The sequence below is a fragment of the Astatotilapia calliptera genome, chromosome 1 (assembly GCF_964374335.1).
Source record: "Astatotilapia calliptera chromosome 1, fAstCal68.1, whole genome shotgun sequence".
NCBI classification, from domain to species: domain Eukaryota; kingdom Metazoa; phylum Chordata; class Actinopteri; order Cichliformes; family Cichlidae; genus Astatotilapia; species Astatotilapia calliptera.
Window position 1 is genome coordinate 25231403 of NC_137422.1, and position 19589 is coordinate 25250991.

General features: G+C 37.6%; 1 protein-coding gene across 1 annotated transcript in view; it reads right to left on the reverse strand.

Annotated features, from left to right (window-relative positions):
* spon1a (spondin 1a) overlaps positions 1-19589 on the reverse strand; it is a 58148-nt gene that overhangs the window by 21934 nt on the left and 16625 nt on the right. The window contains exon 6 of the mRNA XM_026170007.2: positions 15643-15791. Coding sequence (XP_026025792.1) covers positions 15643-15791 — 149 coding nt within the window. The remainder of the gene's footprint in view (positions 1-15642; positions 15792-19589) is intronic.

Sequence of the window (19589 nt, forward strand, 5' to 3'; positions counted from 1 at the left end):
TCAACTAATTAAATACTGAGCAAAAGCAAACCTATAAATCTTTTGCATTTCACAGGGTGGCAGCTGAGGAACAACTTCTCAGGAAGTCATTAGAATGGACTCAGAAAGTGTCTTTTCAATTTATATGCTTTAGAACAGAAAAAAAGCAGTTACTAATAAATCCACAGCTCTTTCCTGCTCTCACATGTCACATGTCCAATTCGAGTGTTTCCTCAAGTTATAAAAATGTCCATCCGGACAAACATGCAGAATTTCATTTTTCATCAATCTTTGCTATTGAGTAAGTAAATGTATTTATACAGCACCTTTCACAGATAAAAATCACAAAGTGCTTCACAATGAAACCAGAAATTAAAAAAACATAATGTAACACAATAAAACGACAACATAAAACAACAAATTAATTAAAGGCTTGTCTGTATAGAAATGTCTTCAGCTGTTCATTTAGGAAATATGATTTTTTTTCTTATTAGAATCAGAATCAGTGAAATCTATATAAATGAACCCCATTACACTAACATATCATGTCATACAATATAGTTAATTCCATTAATGACTCATCATGTTGCGATAGCAGTCAGATGCTTCTGTCCAACAGGACAAACAAACCCAAGTACAAAGTGACATTAAAAATTAAAATATTCTATACAATAAACAAACATTTCAATACGAAACAAGGGCACATTTGTCAATGTAGAGCTAGTAATTACTGTCAGTAACCATTTAATTAATTTTATCTTTAGTTCTTTTTATTAAATTAAATATTAATTTAATAAATATTGATTATATCATATATAATTAATACAAATAATTACCTAATCATGTGACTTTGTCAAATGGGATTTGGAAATATGAAAAAGGAAAAAGAAGTGTTTTATATTTCTTATATAAATGTAAACATTTCTTTCATGGTCTTAAGCATTTGAAAATAGTTCAGATAATGATTTTTTTGCTCATGTTTATCAAGTCTAGAGTGTCTTTTTTTCTAATTATGTTACGGTTACGCATGAGTGTAGCAGATTGACTTATTACTGCTGATGATCAGACTCTTCTGATATAAAAACTGTTTTTTCTGACAGAAAAGTGACAGAATGTGAGAGTAGGCTTTAAAATGTAATAGTTTGGTATTTTGTTTATTGTTTCACAACCTACTAACAAAAATTCAGTCAAATTAAAAACACAACTGTATTCAAAATCTCATGAATTATTCCTCGATTAAACCCGGATAGAGGTCATACTTGAGGTGAACGTGCAGTCTTTTGGTCAAAAACATTGTAATTATTTCGGGAAATCAAAAATGTGCAATAGCAAGGACATGCATGAATAAATAATAAATCTTTCATTTGCATTGGATTTTTCTCTTGACCCTGTTAAAAAGAATCATCACTGGAATGGATCCCATTGACAGAGTCGTCGAAAGCCACTGGGTCAAGCCTTTCCTGCTGGGATAGAACTGACCTGTCGCACTCCCTCACACTGAGGAGATCAGCCATGAAATTGGCTCACAGCGAGCTGAAGGTATAGTCTTTAAGTGCTGCCTCAGCGAGGTAATATCCAAGTTGTGCATGGTTCCCTATTGGACAAAAGGGCAACCATCGGATCTTTCCTTTAACTTCATTACCAAGACAACTGTGCAGGGTGGCTTTTCTTCAGCTGTTCTTCAGGTTAGGCAATGTTTTTATTCACAAAGATGAATTTACTAGTTGTGTACAATCTTTGATTCTCTGATCTGACTCTCAGTAATTTTCTCCTGTAAAATTTTTCACCTTTAAGGTCACACTGCTCCTTCTCCAACAGTCACACAAGGCAGCAGACACGGGGCAGTTCTTCACATGGTTTTATATGGGTAATACAAATTATTAGGTGCCTTACAAATTGGCACCATACACAAATTTGAGTGGCCTAATTTTAAAGCTTAAATATGGTTTATTGCCCCCCAAAAAGCAATAAAAGTTCTAATTAAGAATAAGAGCTCATAAAGAAGTATGTCATTCAGGCACCATGAACATGAAAACATGGAGGGTTTCAGATGAAGATGCTAAAAGAGTCATTATGGTGAGTTGGGAAAAGAGAAAGCATCTGCTAACACACAATCAACACCAATAGATTATTTATAGTATTGTCATATTTGTTTTGTTTACTAATATAATTAACAGATATTACTGTTTAATATTTCAAATATATAACATTGACACACAAAGAAAGGAAGAGAAGGAGAAAGACACTCAAACAGACCTGCAGCTGTTGCATTCTACGCTAGCATAAACATGTTATTTTAAATATTGTTTGCATTCAAATACTGTAATACTGTAAAAAAACAAAAACAAAAAAAAAACCTCTGAAGTCCTTTTCATAACAGAGTAGTATTTGTATCCATTAGAGAAGACACATCATGCAGTGCAGATGACATACTCTCTCATCTTGGAGGGAAAAGATTCATATTGCATGAATAATTTCCATCCAGCCCTGACAAGCGCAGTGAACATTCATTTGTGCTGCTTGATTTAGCATTTGTAATTCCCTGTTAGGCAAGAAACGGCATTTAAACTGGCATCATTGCAAATAAGAAATGGTTAGCAACAGAGTCACAGTGTTAATATGGTTTAATATTGGCTGCATGCCCTACTGACATTTGTAATGGTTTCATATGAATGTGGCTGGAATGGCAAACATACATTTGTTTACACGCTTTAATGCAGCAAAATGAACAATCGCAAACCTGTCCTAAATCTGCATCGCTTTTTCAGTCATGATAGTGATGATAATGTAACTCAAACACTCAACATTTACAGAGAGTAACAAAAACACATAAAAGACTAAATCTGAGAAAAAAAAAGTTACGCAACTTTAGGATATTATGATGTTGTTATTGTTTGTTTTGGGGTTTTTTGTTTGTTCCTTTTTTACTGAATATACAACACAAAAATATGCTCAGGTTAATTTCAAAATGACTTCACATTTGTTTCACATTAAGTTAACCTTCACACACAGCTGTGTTGTACATGGATGGTAAAACAGAAATAGTTATTTAATGTTAGATATATAAACGGAATGACAACTTAATATGTGGATTATGGTGAAGAGACCAAATCAGAAAACATCAACAACTGGAAACACATAAGGCAATGTACATATTTGTATTTGGTTTAGTTACGTATACAAGAATGTATTTGTCACAGTTAGAGAAAGACTGTTTACTTCATTTAGGTTAGAAGGCTTTACAGTCATGACTACACAAATAAACACCTACTATAGGGAACATTCATTCACTCTACTAAGTTTACTACTAAATCTACTCAGCTACCATACTAAGTTTGGATAGTTAATAGTACGTAGTTAATTAAAGCATTTATAAATAGCTTTAGAATTTGAGTTGTGTTTGGGGTCTTCAAATACACTCACATAACTGATTTTTTTTTTATCTGAACACCTGATAAAGCAACTTATTGGCAGAATTCTTTCAGTCCTCAAGTTTTCACATTTTAGGGAAATAGTCTGTAATGAAAACTTGATTTCCCTGTCACTGATGCAGATTCACATAAATTAACAGAATACTCAAATGCCAGGGATAAGGCATAAACATTGTAATACATCACATAGCTTTCATGGTGAAAGCAAATCATTGATTTGCTGATTATCTAACAGAAATACACCGTTCAACCCTGAAGCTGCCATTACCAGCTTTTAAGAGCTGTCACATAATTTATTCCTACAAGTATCCACCAGCTGAAAGGTCAATAATCAGTGACAGAATAAACTATTCAGACTGTTCTTTTGTGTACACTTATTGCCTAACTGCTTTATACTACAAATCTTTTAACTGCACTGTGACATTTTTATTTGTATGCCATACATCCCATTTCTTCTGCTTATCAAAAGTCAGTGTTAGCTGCAGGCTAAGCAGAGTATTCCACATCTCCCTGCCTACAGCAATGTTCTCCATTTCCTCCCAGGGTAGCCAAAGGCATTGCCAGGCTAGCTGCGATATGTAATTCCTCCACTGAGTTCTGGATCTTTTTGGGGGGTTTCTGTCTAGCTGGAAGTAAACCTTCAAAGAAAGGTGGATTATATGGTATTGTATGAGGACCAGTGCCCCTAGGACATACTGATTCACTATTTTTTTTTCATGATCTGGTCACAAAAATGAAATGAAATAGTCCATTGTGTTGGCAAAATCTGCACCAGAAACAAGACCAGAGCAATTGTTCTGTTACTTTCTCTGCATGTTTTTGTATGTCTGTACCATAAGATACAAAATTTCTTGGACAATAACACCACTTTTGTAATTTTGCCTCTGTACATATCCATAGATTTTAAATCACGCAATCAAGACGGGAACACAGTTCACCGTGCCATCGGCAATTGCAGGTTAAAGCTGTATCATGCAAACAAGTGAACATGGGAACATGATCCAGAAACAGTGAACATTTAAAGTGGACTAAGGCAATGTTTGAAACTGTTCTTTAGTCAGACAAACAAAACTTGAAATTCTTTTAGAAAACATGGCCACTGTGTAACAGGTGGATCAAAGAGGTGAGGAACACTCAGTTCAGAGATAGCCTTCACCTCTGATAGTATGGGGCTACATTAGTGCCTATTGAATTGGCAGGTTGCACATCTGTAAAAGCACTATCGGTGGTGGAAGGTATATATAGGTTTTAAAACACATGCTCTCACCTTCCATATTTCAGGGAGACTATGCTCAACCTTATACTTCCTCTGTTTTAACAGCAAGACTGCCTGGGTGCTGAACTGCCTGTTATTGAGACCTTTGACCAGCTGAAAACATTTGGTACATCATGAAATGAAAAATATGACAAGGACGACAGAGGACTGTTGAGCAGCTGGAATCCTGATGCAATCAAATTCATCAAATTCTTTTAAAAAAAAAATTAACTGTCACATTTTCTCATTTTAAACATCTGATATTTTTTATATGCTTAATTATGAATAAAACATGGTTTTATGAGATCTGCAAATCATTTTACTCACATTTTTGGAGTTGGTGTTGTACTAATGGCTAATGCCACTTCCTAGTGGCTATGCTAACACAAGGGAGGGAACCAATTTCTCACTCAATGCAATAGCAGGAAGACAAAGCTGTGACAATAAAGCTTCTTTTCAGATCCCTCAGGAAGCTCAGCCTCAGCAGACGCTCATATAATCACCATGCTAAAAACATCATTAGTGCTAATTACCATGCAAATACCTCAGTTATTTTGTCACCTCAATATTATTACCATAAGAAAAAAACATATTTCCTGTGTGTGCAGAATTATGCAGATTAGTCATTCATATGCTTTGCCACCGCTAACCTGACCTGACATTGAAGACTCTAAATAACTATTGTGTTAACTTATAATTTGTCTACACGCCTGCAATTTCAGATGTACTTCAATATACTTTCAATGAATAATAATAATAATTATTATTATTATTATTATTATTATTATTATTATTATACAGAACTTCCAACATTGTTTGATTATTGCATAATGCTCTTGGTAATAAGATGTGGGTCAGAAGGATTATTCTTAATGAAGAGATGCCAGAATATCCCTTCTGTATTTAAAATGGCCAAACTATTCCCTAGGACAGTACAATTATGTAGAATTAAGAGCTGTTTTCTGCCTCTGAGCCAAAGCCCCACTTGGTCTAAAGCAGTCTTTTCCCCGGGTGAGATACGAGCATGTCTGATGTTGTAATCAAAGTTCTGCTCAGGAATCTCTGATCTGTCTGTCCCAGCACGTACTCCAAACTATTAATAGACATAAAAAAATTGCTTCGAAATTCCAATGGGATGCAAGCTGGCTGTTATCAGCGCATAGCGTAAAGGCTTACGCAGCCTTTAGGTGTTAATTAAATCTCCACTGACATTCCCATATCCTGCCCTGCAGAATAGGCTGCAGCTCAGATATTGCATAGGTGAAGTCACTTCAGTCACACCAATCTTGCTCAAAACAGGACAGGAGAACATCCCACAGGCTATGGGGAAAATGTGGTGACAAGTGAATCATCCATGCTAAAGGCAGATGGGTTTGCAAGCACTCACTACTTCTCTAGAGAGCTATGAATTGATTTGCTGACCATGGTTGTCCTCAGTGGCAATCTCTGAGCCTTGCAGCACAGTCTGGAAGGCTATAGTGCTGCCTGGCACACTCATTCATCAAGCAACCTGAGCCATCATACAGGCTACTCCAGCAAACCTGGGCCCAGGGCTAGGGTATATTATTAGAGATGAATTGAGGTAACTGCCTTTGATGACCCAGTTTAGGGTGTCTCTGCTCTCTATGCTTTTTCTTCCATTTTACTAACTTTCATTCTTACTTTCAGAATTCGTGCTCTCTAAGGAGGTCAGTGGCCACTGTGGTTAGATGTACTGCACTGCAGAGTATGTGATAATCATAAAACTACCAAATGTTAGTAATATTAAAACCAGATATAATCCAGCCATGCATCGCCATCCATACAAAATTAGATACCTTTAAATCATTACTGACTCTACAAACAGCTATGAATCAGAATGCATAATTCAGTCTGGAACTCACAAGAGACATTAACTAAGCAAGGGGGACACACATGCTAAAGGCAAAACATAACTTAGCATAAATACACAGTATGCAAAACAACAAAAACTGTCAGAGCTATATCTCTGTGCTGCATATATTGTATAACAGTGCATAGCTATTTTACAACATGTGCGGCAACTGAGCTCAGCTGCAGTGCACAAACAAAGAACACAACTATCTATGCGGACACCACTGTCCCCGTTAATCTTTACATGCAAGAAAGTTATTATAAGGCAGCTTTAACACACATACATGAAATTAAACATTTACCAGTTCTGATACAATGACCAGACAGTTTTACTGCCTCTAAAATCTTCAATGCAAGAAGAAGCTGACCCAAGCAGATAAAATTAATATCATGTGTTTGTTAGTTCTCTCTAAAGGCAGTGAAGAATCATAAGAGTGTTTTGTTCGTGTGAAACACACACACAGACACACACACACACACACCCACGCACACACACAGAGAGTAATGAGCTTTTTAATGCATTTGAGGAAATAATACATTATAAATGAAAGACACTGCATTAAAAGTAAATGAATAAACAATAAACCCAGGATTTTTTTAAAAAAAAGCTCTAGTGGTACAAAAACAGTGTTTCTAGACAATAAATCATGGCTGTCTCCCTGACTTTCATACGAAGCAACTGTAGACTAATGATAGTGATGATGAAAGATAAAGCTATCTATTCCTCTTTTCCCTCTCACACGGTTCGATTTTTATCTCGAAACCTGGTACTAAACCATTATAAATATACTCACACAGTGTGCTCTATTATTACCGAACGCAGCTTCTATCACTGAATGTTGCAGGACAGAAGCATCCGTTGGAGGTGTAATTTGTAAACGTCCCACATTTTTAGTGGGTTTTTTTTTAAGATTTGAAAACAAATAATGCAGCTTACAGGTTCATTTGTTGCCTAAAAATGCGTGGATTTATCTCATGTGTTCTGAAATTAGCTGATAGCAGCTGAATGGCTGCTGCCACACATCAGCTAGAATGTAACTGTGACTCTCTGTGCCTCTTCATGTTTAGACACAGTTTTTCCTTTCACTATATTTCACCAATGCCCACAGCAGCTGTTTGTTTTACCAGCAATGTAATAATGCAATAACCTCGCCAGCTAAATCTTTCTATGGATGAATTTAGTGGCGTACAATCACAACGTACTCTGCAACAGAGGCTTCATGGTAGTGTCTTAATGGTTTGCTAGGTCCTTAGCTGTCAGTCAGTATTTCTCTGTTTGATCTGTTTAACCCATGCCTGTGAAGACATACCCGTAGTCCCCAATCTGCCAAATGATATGGAGATTGAGGTGAATAGTGGGCCTCAGACCCATGGTCTCATTTTCACGGGGACAACATAACAGGTAAGAGCTATTACTGAAAACAGATTTATCGCGGCACCTCATGAATAAACGATTACACAAATTTCTAAAGATGATTTATTTATTTAGTTGGCCTTCATCTCATGACCATCTTTAAAAAAATTAGAGACGCTTCCATTCTATAATTCAAAGGTAAGTTCAGACTTTGTAATGGAAAATACTGCATGCAGGTTGTACTGTAACTTCACAATATGTTACCATGATTAACCAGCAAAAAAAACTATTTTTACCAGTATTTTTTGTTTAATTTGTTACATCAAATGTTACCATGTACAGTAAATTAGAATAGCTTCAGTTCCCAACAGATGGGAAGGAAAACTACACTGAGTAATACAGCCTTTTGCAGTTGAGTAAGCATGTGTGTGAGCATGTGAAAGGCATATAGTCCCATGCATATGTCTCATTAACCATGTACACTATTCTGTTACTGAGTGCATGCTTAATTTAAACATACTTTCTCAAACCATTTCCCAATCCCTCTATGCCGCTTTGCCAATTCCTTATACTTTGTTCTAGATCTGCAAGATGTAGCAGTCTGGACACTTAACAGCAGACTACTCACACACAGGCAGTGCCACGTCAACTAGGAAATCTGAAGTTGACTTCACAAACAAACAAGCTCAAAAGCACACATGCATATAAACAGATAAACACATGAAACACAAGGGAGGTATTAATAGCTTTGATTATGTTTCTCCCTGATAAAAGGGAGAAAGCTAACCCTTAGAGACAACAAACTGAGCACTAAGTCAAAGCATCTCAATGTTTAGCATAAATTTTAATTTTAACTTCCCTAAACTGTGTCATCTCGCACTCCGAGGAACTGACAAACATTCACAGGAAAGTTCTGGCACATCCAAACAAGACACACAGGGAAAATAAGCAGTCTTTGAATGCCTTGAAACATTCACATGAGGGACTACAGCTCTGCCTAGTCCTCTCTATGGGACTTGGTATTGGGATGGCTTTATCAAAGCTGCCTCTGGCCAAGATGTGTGAGATTCCAGAATAATCCACCTCTTATCCTTGTGTAGGCAGCCCTGAAATGTGAGTCAGCCAGTTACACCCAATGCCAGTTAACTCAACATTAGGGCCACACACACACACACACACACACACACACACACACACACACACACACACACACACACACACACACACACACACACACACACACACATACACAAATGGAGGACATATAAAAACATATCTGTATGAATACGTCTCGCTGTTATAACCTGTTAATATAAAAATGTATTTCTGTGTGCAGTCAAATGCACACAGAGAGACACATACACAAAGCACACACTGGCTTACTTTTACCCCACCAAATTTTAAAATGTGCCTGCCTCTGGCTGTACTGTTCGATTGTGGGAATCATAATAACAGTTCTGGGAGCCAAAGCCCGCATTAAGATTTTTGAGAGCTTTGTTTTCTCAAACAGGAATATCTCTGCTGGGCTTGACAGGCCAAGAAAAAAATGCCAGCTGAAATTAAAGAATAATTCATTCCTAAAGTCGAGGGTTTTTTTATTCGTTTGTTTGTTTTTGTTCATATATATATATATATATATATATATATATATATATATATATATATATATATATATATATATATATATGTATACTACCCAGAAGACAAAATGTGAAGAAAAAGCCAAGGGGGTTGGTACTGTGGTAGTGGGTAGTGAAGTGTTAGGAATTTCTGCATGCTCTTTCACCCACTGAGGTTTGGCACCGTCCAACATGGCTTGGCAAGGCTGGATACAGAGTTAGGGTCAAGACTTCACTCTGTTGGAGGCCCCTTTAGAGCTAATTGCTATCCCGTTGTGGCAAACCTGAACTCGTGCACCAGCATGCAAGCACAGACACACAAGAAGTACAAAAACGGTATACTGGAGTTTAGTACAATCATTAAAGCCACAAAACGGGAGGGGGAAAAATAAGCATGCAACTTGTGGCAATTGTAGTGTACTAATATATTAATACAACAGTACTTAAGATAATACATAGCTATTTAGACATGTATGAAATTGTTTATCCAACCAAAAAATTGGAAGATCCTCATCTGGCAACAGTCTAGGACATGGCCTCCTTTAAGACAGTGAGTTTCCCCTTTCAGTGCTTCATTATATTATAACATGGTTGAGAAAGATTTAGCTCAGAAGCACTCGAGTGTAAAAATCTGAACCACCGTGAATTCAAACAGAATTTAAAACCCCCAGCACCTGCACAACTTGACCCCTTTTAGTAAGCCACTTGTCTTTCTGTGTCATTGACTTCATAAAATATACAAGGAGAGTGCCTACTGTATGAATCTCATAAACACATTTCCACACATGCAATCATGTCAACAGTCATTAAAACAAAGAGTGTGTGTTTTCAGCAATTGTGAAGTACACGATGTCATGGAACACACAATAAAAATAAATAAAATTTCATTGATGCATCTATACAGGTGGTCAAATATTTTTTAAGTAATGTAAGTGTTTGCAGGTTTTCCTTTTACACCCAGTAAAACACTAATACTCAATTACATGACTCTTTAATTACATCAGAAAACCTTCAGTATAAGAAAATAAGTAAAAAAAATAAATGCATCCACTCATGATGAAAATGTGAATACAAATTTGTATGCTTTTGTAATTCTGGTTTCATGATGTGCTCCTGATGTGTATTTCACGCTCAGCCGTGCACACATTTGTCCAGATACTTTTCAGGTTTCTGTAGCTGTTCCTGTGCAAATTATTGCATTAGTGGAGTTGTTGGTTAAAGAAAACAAAATCCAGCTATATAAAACGAAAAATGAAAACAACAAAACAGCATCGATTCCTCATAAAGAAAAAACACTAATAGAAATCGAAGATAACAGAACATTACTTTATTCTTCTCATCAAAGACTAGATGAAAAGTAGGAATGTCACCAGAACCAATTCTTATGATACCTTTCATTAATAAATTCTAAAAATGGTACTTCAAATCAGTGCTTGATTTTGTTTTTGTTTTTTGGTTTTTCTTTTCGGTCGTTCTTTTTTTTTTTTTTTTTTGCTTTGTTTTTTTTTTTGTTTTTTTAACCAGTGGGGTTTGTGTTTGGTCAATACTACCAAGACAGGTAATTAAAGTATAGCAAAAACCACAGGGAATAAAGATTTCAATGCACTGAAGAGTGGTTTTGAGGTAATTCTCTGTATACAAGCAGAAACACACATACACACCTGCTCATTCAGACTGAGTCAAGGACCCAAAGGAACCTGCATATCTATTATTCTCTTCCCACGCTCCTAACTACAGGCCTCCCACTTACAGATGGCAGACCTTACTGTTCTGACAACAACTTAACTGAAGAATTATCATTTGAATTCTTGTTAGGAGCACACAAAGGGGGATCAGAAGGAGGAAAACATTAAAAACAAGCTAACATTTTTTTTCCCATAATACCTGTTGTTCTCCTAGTCAGCTCTAATCCTACCTTTAGCTTCCATCAGCAAGACAATTTGACAGTAATAAAATGCAAGCAGCAATCAGGGTAACAGCTTTACCAACTGAATGAATCCAGCTGAGAAATTTCATACATTAAGCTCTGACATTCAAAATGGAATTTAGAGGGGATCTCAGTCACTTTTACAAACAAAATTAAAAAAAATAAAAGTGCAAAAAAAAAAAAAGGCAATATTTTAAGGGCAACAGGTGCATCTGTTTATACAGATCTGCATTTCCTGTCATTAATCTGTAATGTCTCTTTCTGGCTCTAGCCCGAGTGGTGTTATCGCCACTCTATGACACAGCTGCAGAGCTCACGATAATAGAGAATTCCGTAAGCGTCTGTACTGTGCAATAATGAAAAACACCCCATGCTGTGAAAGGAAATAGAAGATTTCATAATCCGTCTAAGGCCTTGGCCCTGGCCGCTTGTCCTGGAGAGAGTCTCATTAAACTTCTCATTAGTGACACACTGCGCGTCTATAATGATTGAATGCATATACAAATCACCTCAAACATGAAAGGAGGGACAACAACAATGAACTCTGGCTGCATCCCGGTGCTGCCAAGTCCTCTGATAATCGCATTTGTATATGACATATGGAACAGTATGCACATCTGTTTACTGTCCGAAAGCCTTTTTTTATAAAAGAAAAAAAGTGTTCGGTCCTGCTTTACAATCTGCATCTCACCTACTAAAGCTACTTTACATATGTCTTAAGACATGTGTCCTTTTATTTGACATTGGACCAAAAGACCTTTTAAACCACTGAAAAATGTAAGTTTATGGCAATTATTTCAATATATAAATCCTTAAATGAGTAATTACAGTAACCTTTGTCATTTTAGTTTAATTCGTTTAGTTGTATGGCACAAGCTACATAGATGATATGAGGCTGAAGGGTTCATTTAAAAAGTCTCTGGCAGACTTTTTAAAGACAGTTTTATATGGAACTGCTTGTTAATTATGCAAGACAAGCAGAAAGCTAGTGGAGATGGATAAGGTAAATATAGCCACCTGTGCATGTCACATCAATATATTTTATCATTCTTCTTCTAAAAAGAAAATCCAATACTAAACATTGGTGCCGTTATCGGTAGAGGTGTACTATACTGAAATTCCAATTTTAAAGATGTAGCTAATCCCAGAGGATATGAGATGTCAAATATTTTTCGCCACCTATCTGAGGAGCAGGAGCAGCAAGACACATTGTAGAGCCAACCCTTGTTGTAGGTCTGAAAGGGTGGCAAAGTTGAATATAAAATAAAGTCATCATAGTCTGAACTGACAGAGGCAAGATAAAAAAAGACTGTCTGTAGAAATGTTTTTTGGGGGGTTTTCTGTGTGTGTGTGTGTGTGTGTGTGTGTGTGTGTGTGTGTGTGTGTGTGTGTGTGTGTGTGTGTGTGTGTGTGTGTGTTCGCGTGGTCTGCATAACTGCTTGGCTCTGCAAATGAAACTTTCTATGAAGACTCAGATCAGTGCATCCCTTGGCTGGAGTGAAGCCTGACTATGAATATCAATTTTGCATTCATCGCTAGCTGCTCCCCCTTGACGCCTCACCTGACACAAAAGCGAATCAGCTTTCTGTTTGCGTCAGCGTTTACCAAGCCGCGTTACACTGCTCAAAAGAGGGAGTCTCCTTCACCGAGCCTCCGTACTTAAAAGGCATCGACTGACTTTCTGTGTTTTATTATTTGTAGAAAACTGGATACGGTGGACATGTGAGGTGATTGCACAAAACATGTTTTTTAGTTTCTGTTCATCAGACTAAACCCGTTTTCAACAAGCGGGGATAACGCATGAGCCTCGTGAGGGAAAATGACCTATTTACAGAACCATCATACCTAATGTCTACCTACACAATTCTGTAAATGATGCTAATTAAGCCATGTACAGATGACTGAAAAAGGTTGATTATTCACTACTTTTCCATCATGTCGGGCAATGAATAACAGCATGCATCTCACTAGTATGAGACCAATCAGGTTTATACTGATTGCCAGTGTAACCATCATCCTGCAATCATGTGCCAATTCCACTTTACTACTGAGTCATTATGCAGCTGTTAGGCAACATAATTGTAAACAAGGGGTAGCTCTCAATACCTTCTTGAGATAAAATAAACTGCACAAGCCAAGCCACACTCGGTGATGATATGATTGTTATTGGTGAGAAAAAGTACCTCATTTACTACAGTACAATCATTCGCTGCAGTCCTGGGTGCTCACAAAAACAACCAAGCAAGACACCATCAAGAACAACTAGACTTTGCAATATTCCCAGTGTTTGTTATCTTAACTTCACTGTCTGCAAAATCTCTCAAAACCGTGTCCCAAAAATGTTAGCCAAACTGCTAAGGGAGGGTTGACCAGGCAAGGCACGAGAGAAAGTCTCCCCCTTTAGTGATGTTGGCAACTGTTCCATGTATAGCCATTGGCAATAATGCGTGGATTGTGATTTATCACTGGATTCTTCTAAGTCTGTTGGAGGGGGGATTTTTTGCTTTGTTTTGTTTTTTTTAAATCAGAAGTTTAATCATTTACATTTGCAAATGTTAATCTTTAAGTTTCAAAACCTAAAGAAACATTACAAAGCAAAAAAAAAAAATTAAAATGTTGTTCGCCAGGTTTTTGCGTGCTCTGCCACATATTATTGTTTGCTGAAAAAAATATAGCGTCCAGTCCAGCAATGTAAATCATCTAAAGAAAAGGGGGTTCTCTTTCACAGTTTGATTACATTTGTGAAGAATTTCTGTTTCATGTTCTCCAGACATAATACGAGGAAAGCCAGTTTAAATTAAATCAAATTTGTGTTTTCTAGAAAACATTTTCTATTTGTCAGTCAAATCCAAACCCAATTTCACTTTCACCTCTAACCATGGAAGAAACTTGTCTAATGATCCAGGCAGAGAGAAAAGAATAATAGAGTGTGTTGCAATAGCTGTGGGAAGGTAGAAATGACATGGAGACCCCCTTACTCAAACTATGCCCTCATTATCTGCTGCAACACCAGGTCTTCAAAATTAGCTAGCAGGAAGCGCTCAACGGGACCATATGCCTGGTGAGACGCCTGCATGGGTAATTTTGAGACAGAGAGACAGCAACGCGGAGGTAGAAAAAAAAAAGTTATAACATGCTATTTGTGGAAGTACCAGAGATTATAGTCCAAGGAAGCAGGAAGAACATGACAAGTACAAAGACTGTATAAAAAGTTCAGACTTCATTGGAAAGAAAATCAGATGCTGTAAAAGACAGTTATAAAGTTAAAATAAAAGAAACATCCTTCGGATACACATAGAGAGACATAGTCCAACCTAACTGAAATCAGCTACTAATTAACTGTCTTGATGAAAAACAACAGGTTCCTCCTTTTGCCTTCAAAGCACTTCCTGAGTTGTCTCAAACCCCATGTTGTGATCAAAGATTAACTGATGCGGCTGCACTTTTTAGAGGTATAATTGATCCAAATTTCATGAAACACCTGGGAAAATATCTTCTAAGCTTCTAACGTCTAAACCGGTTCCCAGCAGCGGTACTGCTCCTGATGCTGTGTACTGGTTAAATGTGGTAGTAGAGGCAGGCTAAGAATAGCAAAGATGCCTGAAAGCACTAAATGATCTGGACAACAATGTCAAAGCAATTCATCGTATACCGCACTCAGGTGTGCCTTCCCTGGAACATCCACTAAGGTTCCTGTGGTGTTGCACAATTCATTTTTCCTCCCCCCCCTTTTTTTTTTTACCAGTTTTCGTCAAGGAAAAACATTCTTAGAAATAAGTTCATTTACTTATAATAATAATAATGGATTGCATTTATATAGCGTTTTTCAGGACCCATCAAAGCACTTTACAATAACACTATTCATTCACTCTCACATTCATACACTGGTGAAGGCAAGCTACAGTTGTAGCCACAGCTGCCCTGGGGCAGACTGACAGAAGCGAGGCTGCCATATTGCGCCATCGGCCCCTCTGGCCAACACCAGTAGGCGGTAGGTGAAGTGTCTTGCCCAAGGACACAACGACCGAGACTGTCTGAGCCGGGGCTCGAACCAGCAACCTTCCGATTACAAGACGAACTCCCAACTCTTGAGCCACAATCGACCCATTTACTTGGTAAATATCCCGACTGCATATCTTATTAATACAAATTTAAATGCTTTTTACCACATGTATAATACAGTCATCTCAACTGGAGTATCTTACCTTCTGCCTGATCTCCTCCTCCATTTTAACTGGTGAACCCAGCTCAGCCACTTGTTTGACACCTTCACTGGCAAAGCCCCCATATTCCCACAGGACATAGTTCTTAGAGTGGGAGGCACCAATTATTGCTGACCAATGATTGGCACGACCTGTAAAGCCAAACAATAAAACTTATTTTAATTGGCCATCTCACCCTTTTTCCTAAAATGCCCTCTGCATCATTCCATTACTGATCCCACACCGGCAATCAAACCAAGAATGCAGCAGTAGACATCACACCTCAACCTCCACTATTATGTAAAGCATAACAATATATAGAATACTGTAGTTTATCTAGGATCGATAGGCTCCTCGTGACTACAGGTCATTTTTTGTCCTTACTATCTTACTGTGGAATCACAATAATCTAACTCAAGCTCTTGGTGTTTCATGTTTTCACATTCTTTAAACATGATATTCTCACCCACATATGATGGAAAATAGTTCAATAGCAGTCAAGTGGCAAGTCGTATATTTATCTGGGACATACTATAAGGCAGTTAAATTAGTCTGGATGTTTGGATTCATAGAAGATGAATTTAGGACAGTGTAGTTGTGGTGTTGAAAAACTTTACTTTATCTAATGTAAAAAGAAACAATTTTTGTCGCTGTGAATGCACAGGCTTGTGAAATCTTACAAAGAAAATTAATATTTAGTCCAAGGGAAAAGAAGACAAACAAGATAAAAAATGAAAGACATAATTGTTTAATATATTTTGTTTAAGTTTGATGGAGGAATGCTGTTCTTTTTTATTCTTTTATCTTAATATCTTATATATTAATTCTATCAATCTTTCTAGGGCAGGTGTCTACGCTCTGTGTCCAAGGGAACTGCCATCACTTGAACTAAATAGCTGCACTTGTCTGTATGACATATAATGGGGACAAAGGGGGAAAAAGAAAATAGAACTGTCAAGGTTATCATGTCACGTAGTTAAAAAAATCTCCTGTTGGCCTGTTTTACACTAAAATTCAGTCAGAACAGCAGTGTATGGCTTCTCCAGTTAAAGGAAACATAGTTAAGAATAGGAGAGTGAAATGTGGCTCAAAAGCAGATCTCGAGTAGCAAAAAATGTATTTCTACTACAGATTTGATTTGATTTGATTTGAAGAGCAAAATCATACTATATCCTTTCTGTGGTGTAGTCAGTGAATAATATTGTGTAGTACAATATGTGCAGAGATATTTCAACTACTTACCAAGGAAATAACTTTGTGCAAGGACGAATCAATCTGTAGCAAGGGAAAGAAATAGAAGCCACACAGCTTGCCCTATCCTTTTAACAATTGATCTATCTGTGAGGTGTGTGCGTGTATGTGTATGTGTTTGTGTGTGTCTTCATAAATTTGTGTGACAGTGACTCTCATATAGCTACTCCTTCTATAAAACAGTGAATTAGCTCGCTTTTCAATCTCAGGGTTTATCTTATTCCACTCTAATCGGCATATTGATCTGAATGGCAAGAGCCTGATTTAAACAAGAGAGCCAGTGTAATCTTAAAGTCCATTCACATCCTGATTGTGAGTCTCAAGGTTATATGCAGTGCACCCAACCACAGTAAAATAGCTCAATACTCACATCATTACTCAGGCCTATAACCAGCGCCTAAACCACAGAGCTAAATCATCCACACTGTAGAGTTGCTGTTTTGGTCAAATGTGAGAGTGAGTTAGCTATTCTTTATAAGTTTAGGGTGTTTATTTGGGCTAGTTATTTAAGTTTTATCTTAAATGCTTCATTATCTTACACAAACCATTCCTGAACATTTTTTTAGTGTGTTTGTTATACAGCCAAATGACCAGGAAATGGTGTTGCCATTAAGGGGTATGCAGTGGTTTTCACATTGTTTTTGGCATGTCCTACATTAAAAGCTAGAAAGCATTTAAATGAAGTTGGCAACTGTTTACAGGCAATGTGCATCTTCTATGCAAACTTTGGAAGCAACCACTTGCAACCACTCACTAACTGGTCAGGGAAACACATTTTTCCCAATAAGAGTATCAACAAATTCTTGTTTATCCTTTTCCCATACACAACTCCTATTCAACTTAGGCTACGTCCACACGTACACGGGTATTTTTGAAAACAAAGATTTTCCGTTTTCGTTTTAAAAAATAATCCCGTCCCCTCCCACTGAATGTCAAAGCATCTGGGCTGAACTCCAATTTGGTGGTTCAAAATTCAATTAAGATCTGGGGTCAATTCAGGAAACATTTTAACTTGACAAATACTTGTAGCTTTTCTCCGATAATGTTCAACCATCTTTTTACACCATCTCAAATAGATCATTCATTTGCAGTCTGGCACAGAAACGGTCTGGTTTTCTTTCAAGATCTCTTCACTGAGGATGGCTTTGTCTCATTTAAATATTTGTGTGAAGACCATAACTTACCAAAGTCTCACTACTTCAGATACCTTCAGGCTCGGAGTTTTGCCTCTAAATTTCTCCCAGGGTACCCGTCTCTGCCCTCTAAGGACCTACTGTATCTAGTTCTTAATGTGAGTCAGCCCACTAAAAGAGCAATATCGAAGATTTATGCATTGATTCTTGAAAGCTGCCCTCATACATGGGACAAACCTAAGGCGGCGTGGGAAGGGGAGGTTGGAGAACTCATGTCAGACGACATCTGGAAGAAAGCCATACAGCGTATACATACGTCTTCTCTCTGTATTAGACATGGCCTGATTCAATTTAAGGTCGTCCACAGGCTCCACTATTCTAATGACAGACTGTCTAAACTGTACCCTGATGTTGCACCGAATTGTCCTAGATGTGATTACTCTCCTGTTTCTTTGGGGCACATGTTTTGGTCATGTCCCTCCCTGTATGGTTTCTGGACATCAATTTTTCAATCACTGTCAGCTATATCGGGTGAAACACTGCGGCCTGACTCTTTGATAGCTATCTTCGGTGTACCTCGGGAAGAGCTGAGACTCTCTCCCCTCCACAAAAACGCAATAGCCTTTGCCTCGTTGCATGCCCGCCGTCTGATACTGCTGAGCTGGAAGGCGTCGAACCCTCCTTCCTACGTCCATTGGATTAGAGAGGTGATGTTGGGATTAGCTCTGGAAAAAATTAGGTATACCGTGCGCGGCTTGGAGAGTAAATATGACAAAACCTGGTCACGGTTCATAACTCATGTCAAGAGTCTGTCTTTTGCCTGATTTATTGTTCTTTACTTGTTGGTAATTTATGCTCTTGCTCTCTTCTCGGACTGCTGTCCATAGTCTCCTCAATGCCCGTACTTTGACTGTTGGGATTTCTTTATTCCCTTTTTCTTCTTTGTTTCTTCTCTCATGTGCCGGGGTCCGGCTGTTGGTGCTATAATGACTGTCACAGATTGGTTTGAGTGTTTCTCCCCTTTTTTTTTTTTTTTTTTGTGTTGTGTGTATTGTGCTTCCTGGTTGTGGGGATGCCACCTGGATGGGGGTGGGGGGTAGGGTTCGCAACTTTTGTAAGAAATTCTGGACTGTTTTGTTGGAAAACTATAAATAAAGTTGTAAAAAAAAAAAATAAAAAAAATAATCCCGTCCACACGTAAAGGCAGAAATGAAGGAAAACTCTGCTAGGAACATGCCAAAGCAACAGGTGGCGATATATTCCTAACTGTGCAGAAATGTTGGCCAATCAGAAGTCTAGAAGCCTCGGTGGGAAAAAGTAAACAAAGCTGGGGCATAGAAGCAGAACCGAGTCGTACGTGTGGAGGGACAGTAACTGTGTGTATATGTAAGCATTTAAACACTGCAGAGAGTACAATTAACAGTAACAGTATTGTAGAAATTCATTGCACCGAAACAATAACGTGGCGCACAGTGTGAATCAAAAAATGCGCACACCTCTGACGCTGCGTTTTGTCTGTTTTTCTCGTCCACACGTAAATGCAAAAACAGAGTTTTCAAAAATATC